Source organism: Hibiscus syriacus, unplaced genomic scaffold (genome assembly GCF_006381635.1).
Source record: "Hibiscus syriacus cultivar Baekdansim isolate YM2019G1 unplaced genomic scaffold, ASM638163v2 tig00111273_pilon, whole genome shotgun sequence".
Lineage (NCBI taxonomy): Eukaryota > Viridiplantae > Streptophyta > Magnoliopsida > Malvales > Malvaceae > Hibiscus > Hibiscus syriacus.
In genome coordinates, this window is record NW_024063040.1 from 2,017,806 (window position 1) to 2,024,440 (window position 6,635).

Here is a 6,635-nt window from a genome sequence, read left to right on the forward strand (position 1 = left end):
TTGAAAATATCGGGAAATATTCACATCAAGTCCTCTAATATCGGGAAATTCTTTATGTGTGATTCGAAATGGATATGGGCGGATTCCGATGACCCTTTGACCAACAAAGTGGACACGTTGTTTCCCTTTGTCAAAATTGACAAGGAGAAGATAGCCCTAATCAGCAGGAAGTTTAGAGAAGATGGGTTCGGCTATGCTCTTGCTGCAGTTGTCCCCTCTGTTATCAAAGAAGCCCAAATCACGGTGGAGGAGTCTGTCTTGACAAGGCAAATTTATGATGTCAGATATGATCTCGATAATCCCAGAGTTTACAGTGATGCAGTCCCCGTTGTGACCCGTTGTTCTGCTAGCAACTTTACTGAGGAGTCCTCCACTATGGTACTGCGATAAGCTATGGAATGTATGTTTGGAGAAGACATGGTATGCGGTGCTATGCTCAACGTTTGCTCCGAATATTCTATACTTGAGGCCTAAGCGGTTGAGGCTTGTTTGTAAGAGCTTGTTGTTTATATTGAATCCGGTGATGGTAATTGATAATTTGTTGGGATTAGCCTCAACTTATGGGATGAGTGTGTGGGCTGCGGTCATTTGGAGCACCGTGTTGGCTGAAGCGCTGCCGAGACAACAATTTGGGGTTGTGGTGCAAAGCAAAGATATATCCTGCTTTCTTTAAAGCTATGGGTTGGCTTCGTTGAGGCAGAGGGAAACATTATTCTCCAGCCACACCCAGATGTTTCAAGCGTTTGATCTTTTGTGTTCCTTAGTATTGGTTTTGGTCAATGCACTGTATTTCGAGCCTAAAGCCACAAAGGTACAACATTTGCATCCCGACCATTCAATACATCTGTAGTCACGAATATAGTATTGTGATAAAAATGGAACTTTTATGATGTAGGTTATGTTGGAGAGGAAGAAAGAAGCGGAAGAGAGCTCTGCTGCCGAAGTGCCAAAGAAATCACGGGGAGAAGTAGAGATGGAAAGTAGGGACTCACCATCGGAAGCTAAACGCAAAATCATCACTTGTTAATGTTGTATGCCTAGCTCACGGCGTAAGCTTCAATCCTTGTTTATGATACTTTTTCTGGTGTGACATTGTATAATATATATGTTTTCTATTCATATATGATACTAATTACTATGATCTAACTAAGTTCATATATATCGTCAATTAAATTTGAAATTTTTATAATGATGATTAATGAATCGAATCTTGGTAATCTAAATAAGACAAAATCTCACGGGGCAAGGGCTAAGTGGTACTCGTTGTACAAAAATTGTTGTTATTTTTTAGGATTCAAATTCAAACACCATAAATGCCAGAGGTATAAACTTTCAAAGTCAAAAGATTAAGAGTTTTGTTTAAATAATTAATGCCTTATATTTATCTCATATCAATAAAACATACTATTTTAAATTTTAAATTTACTATAAAAATAAGGGTAAAGTATATAAATAGTCCCCAAACTTTTAAAATATTTACATTTTAATCACTCAACTTTTTTAAAATTATAATACAATCATCGAATTTTTAATTTATTTTTATTTTAATTCCTATTATTGCCTCCGTTAGTTTGTGCTTATATGTCACTTAATCCTGTTAATTTTCTAACTGTTAACTTTCTAACGTGACAGCTTCTTCTTCGTCTCCTTCTTCTCACACACTCTCAATTAAAATATCTGGTTTTGGGGACGGAATATCGATTGCTTTGTTCTTCCAATCCTCGGATTCATTGAGGAAGGAGACTTAAACGAAAGAATTCTCTCGAAATCTCTCCCTTTAAAGCTAACAGACCCCTTCAATATCATATTTCCAGAGCCTAACGACTTCAATATCGTTAGTTTCGAATCGAAACCTCTGAAACTGATGGATCTAACAGGTGTTCTGACTCCATCATCACCAAAGCTAATGGACTTCACAGTGATAGATTCTAAGCCATTATCCACATAATTGCATTTAGCAACTGGGCAGGAAAAGAAAAACCCATCCGACGACAAGACTCACGGATTTTCTCTGTAATAAAAACTCAACTCGGTTAGGCGCTTTATATGGTAAAATGTATTTATTGATGTTCCAAGATAGAACAACCAAAAACAAAAACTAGAACGCAGGTTGAATATAACCCATCAAGCTTAGAATTGTATAATGTAGAGTGAAGGAAATGAGTAGGGGTTATTTAGAGATAGTTAAACCTTGTAATTTCTTGAATTTTCTCTCTTTCTCTCTATTTTCCCTCTTTACTTAACCCCGTTAACCCCGCTCGACGTGTAACTCGAAAACTCCCCTCCGTCGTAAAATGGCGGCAGCTGGGTTCTTCATTTTCCCAGTTTTGACTAAAGCCCTTCGATGCTTTCGTCTAAACTCCAATCGTCCGCCACTGAACTCCCCATCTCTTCCATTTTGTTATGCTGCAGGTTCCTAACCACCACCGTCGTCACTTTCGAAGGCGAAGGACCCAGTTCTGAATCCGTCCATATTATCGACCCACCAAGTTTTGCACCGTTGTCGCGTTTTTCTCTGTTAGTATTTTTATCGAGCACGTAGTTTACTATTGAACTCCCTCTTGAACAGATCTTGTGGTTATTTTTTCAGCACCGTTCACAATCGAACTGGATCTTCCCTTGGTAGGAATTTTATAATGCTTGTAATTCACCATTGAACTCCCTCTTGAAGCAATCTTATTATTGGATTTTCCAGTTTTAGGGTCGTTCATTATTGATCCACCAATAACAATGGAATAAGAAGAAGAAGAAGAAGAAGAAGCTTTCACGTCAGCCAAAAGAATTAATGGCAGGGACCAAAACAAAAATAACTAAAAGTTCTATAATTGTATTGTAAGTTTCAAAAGTTGGGTGACCAAAATGCAGGTGCTCTAAAAATTTGGGGACTATTTGTTTACTTTACCCTAAAAATAATAATATTATATTATTATTATTAATATAAATAATATTAATTAATATATTATAATATATAAAAACGATTACATTTTTTTTTTATAAAACAATACTATTATTGTATTTAACATTTATAATCAACATTTTTAAAAAAAATATTTCAAGTAGTAAACTATAATAGTATTGCCAAAGCAATGGCGAACTCCAATCCCTCCACTGCTCGAACTCCACTATTGGATGACAGCGTTGACACCTGCCTTGATTATAAAGGCCGCCCAGTCCGCCGCTCAAACTCCGGCGGTTGGCGGTCCTCTTCTTTCATCATCGCCGTGGAAATCGCCGAGAGGTTTGCTTATTATGGAATCTCCTCAAACCTCATAATTTACTTGACAGGGCCTGTGGGCGAGTCCACTGCCAGCGCCGCTGCACAACTCAACGCCTGGTCTGGGGCGGTATCGCTTCTGCCACTCTTGGGTGCATTCATCGCTGATTCATTTCTTGGCCGATACCACACCATCATTCATTCTTCCTTAATTTACATTTTGGTAAGAATGAATATCCAATTCTTTCCTGTTTTTCTTTGTTCCAATTGAAACTAGAAGTAAAGGCACTAATTTATCATTATGGAAGGGTTCAACTTGATTTCTTCCTAGCTTGAATTAATTAGTTGTTAAAAGAGTTCCTAATGCTGGAATTTTGGTGAAACATAATTTATCATTATAAAAGATGGCATGATTTTGGGCTTCTGTTCTCAGGTCTGAGTATAGAATTCCACATTAGTTCTCTTTGAGAGCTGGTGAATCAGTTAACTTTGATGTTGGTTCAATCAGCGTTATATGATAAAGTAGCCTGCCTCTAGTTTTAATGTTAGCAAGATTCAGTTAGTATCTCCCGTCTGCTTGTGCTTCTTCTGGTTGCAGCCTTTGCTGATTCTGACCAAGAAGGGGAAAATAAAAAATAAATGGAATAAAAATCAGAGGGGGGAATGGAGATTAATTGAAGAAACTTTGGCGAAACAGACTACAGTAAGTAATTTGGGAGAGAAACCCGGGAGAATGAGTAGAGGGATAGATCTCAGTCATTAATTCACAAATTCATCATCCAAAAATCTTAACTTTTGATAATTTAGATTTTAGACCTTTTAGGTACTAAAATTCAAGACTGAAGAAACAACAACACTATCTACTTCTACTTGAGCATCCTGTTGCTTGACTTTGCTTTTATCATTGGTAGCCATGGGGTAGCAACAGCTTTGAACATGCAGTGGTGTTCGGGATTTTTTTTGTTTTTAACTTTCTTAGTAATTTACAGGGTCTAGGCTTGTTGACTCTGTCGGCCATTCTTACATCTGTCGGCAATTCTTGTGACCAAAACTCAGACAACGTTACATTAAATTCTTCTCTTCGGTTTCACGTGGTACTGCTCTTCTTCTCACTGTATGTAGTAGCATTAGGACAAGGTGGGTTCAAGCCGTGTGTTCAAGCTTTTGGTGCAGACCAGTTTGATAGACAAGATCCACAGGAATGCAAAGCCCAGCGTTCATTCTTTAATTGGTGGTACTTTGGTCTATGTGCCGGTGCATCAGTAACCTTTTGGATTTTACCCTACATCCAAGACAACCTTAGCTGGGTTCTCGGATTTGGGATACCCGCTATTTTAATGGTTGTTGTACTGGTAGTTTTTGTGCTTGGAACGACAACTTACAGGTTTTGTATTAAAGGGAATGAAGAAAACCCATTTGCGAGAATTGGTCGAGTGTTCATTTTAGCTGTCAGGAATTGGGAAATGGAATCTTCAGAAATTGCTGCAGACGAAGAGGCCCAAGGAACTATTCCAACCGAAAGTTTCAATCAATTCAAGTGAGTTTTACTGAAGATAAACGTATCTTAAGGCTTATACACAGTTTAGGAAACAAACTGAAAATTCACTTTTCTGCTTTAATGGCATCTGATATAAGTTTCTGTCTTATCTAAACAAGGCTGCAAGTCGATATATGTTCATGTTAGGATCCTTTGAAATTTAGTGCCACCATAATCTCTGTTTTATGAAAGATGTATGAACTCGTGCTCACAAAAGTCCTGGAATTGTAGTTTCTTTTGTCAGTTTGTAGTGGCCTCGGTTGATGCTTTTTTTTTTAATGATTTGGATCTCTTTCTCATTTCTTTTCTTCTGCCAATTATTCTGAGCTATGTGAGTTTTTTGGTTAATGAAAGTAATGTTCCTATTTCCGGTTCTATGACAAACATAAACTAAATTGCAAAATGGGTTTTCTAATGAGTAGGTTCCTCAATAAAGCCTTGGTTCCACCAGATGGTTCAAAGGAACAAGGAAAAGTGTGTAGCATCAGTGAGGTTGAAGAAGCAAAGACAGTTATAAGGCTTGTGCCAATATGGGCTACAAGCTTATTTTATGCAGTCGCTTATGCACAAACATCGACTTTCTTTACCAAGCAAGGGGCTAGCATGGACAGATCAATTACAACAGGGTTTCAAATACCTGCTGCTTCGCTTCAGTCATTTATTAGCCTTGTGATCTTTCTCTTCATTCCAGTATATGACCGCATTTTTGTTCCTTTGGCAAGGTCCTTGACTGGGAAACCGGGAGGAATTACAATGCTTCAAAGAATTGGACCCGGAATGCTTCTCTCTGTCATATCAATGTCAACTGCTGCTTTAGTAGAGATGAGGAGGCTTAAAACTGCTCAAGAATACGGGTTGCTAGACAAGCCAAATGTCATTGTTCCAATGAGTGTGTGGTGGCTGGTCCCTCAATACGCACTTTTTGGATTGTCCGAAGTGTTCACGGTTGTTGGTCTTCAAGAACTGTTTTACGATCAGGTGCCAAATGAATTAAGAAGTGTCGGCCTTGCACTCTACCTTAGCATCTTAGGTGTTGGAAGCTTTTTGAGTAGCTTTCTCATCTCAGCCATCGAGAAAATGACAGGTGGGGATAGCCGAGATAGCTGGTTTGCGAATAATCTGAATAGGGCACATCTTGATTACTTTTATTGGCTGCTTGCTGCACTTAGTGCCATTGGATTGGCTCTCTTTTTATGTTCTGCAAAATCTTACATTTATGCCCGGGGTGGTGCCATATAGATCGCAGAATTCAGAGGTTAGCTCAGTTGTCTCGTGCAGTCGTCTTTAAAAGGTCGCATTCAACTATTGTACGGTGTTATCGTACGTATCACAACGATATCGATCGTTGTAAATGTAATACAGTACATTGTAAAGTGAGTTACTACTTGAATGCTGTTGTAAAAATGCAATAAGTAAAATATTCATTACTGATTCTCGTGTCGACATGCGTGCAATATACTAATATTTGTGCTATATAAATTTTCATACATTTTTTATATATTTAGATTGTGTGTATATTTAATATTATATCATATTTGAATTATTAGAATGGAAACATGATGAAGTAAAGGAAAATAGAAGTCTTATACTTGTTAACTGGAGTTAGCAATTTATGTAACAAACACATTGATAACCCTCATTCACACTTGCTAAGCAAACTTCATTCCCATTCTTGGGCTGAAGGCATTGCTGCTTGCAGGAAATGAGATTACATCCCTTTGGATCCATCACTCAATGCATCTCCCACCATTTTTCATTTCCCTCGCCTCTCCTGCTGTTGCATTCAAAAACACCAGAATCATATATTTTATTTTTATAGTATATTATTTAATCTAAATATATTAGTAAAATGTTAGATGAGACGACGTTAAGTGGTGTGGGAGC

General features: G+C 37.8%; 1 protein-coding gene across 1 annotated transcript; it reads left to right on the forward strand.

Annotated features, from left to right (window-relative positions):
- Positions 1 to 3,073: 3,073 nt before the first annotated feature.
- LOC120157533 (protein NRT1/ PTR FAMILY 5.10-like) lies at positions 3,074 to 6,141 on the forward strand. Its single transcript, XM_039168635.1, has 3 exons — positions 3,074 to 3,437; positions 4,204 to 4,751; positions 5,174 to 6,141. The coding sequence occupies exons 1-3, from the start codon at positions 3,087 to 3,089 to the stop codon at positions 5,988 to 5,990; spliced, it is 1,716 nt and encodes a 571-aa protein (XP_039024566.1). The 5' UTR covers positions 3,074 to 3,086; the 3' UTR covers positions 5,991 to 6,141.
- Positions 6,142 to 6,635: the final 494 nt, after the last annotated feature.

Bases quoted from the DNA above. Each gene is read 5' to 3' on its own strand.
- LOC120157533 (XM_039168635.1), top strand. From the start codon at position 3,087: ATGGCGAACTCCAATCCCTCCACTGCTCGAACTCCACTATTGGATGAC. The intron at 3,438-4,203 runs GTAAGAATGAAT...AGTAATTTACAG, and splicing joins CTTCCTTAATTTACATTTTG to GGTCTAGGCTTGTTGACTCT. The intron at 4,752-5,173 runs GTGAGTTTTACT...TCTAATGAGTAG, and splicing joins GAAAGTTTCAATCAATTCAA to GTTCCTCAATAAAGCCTTGG.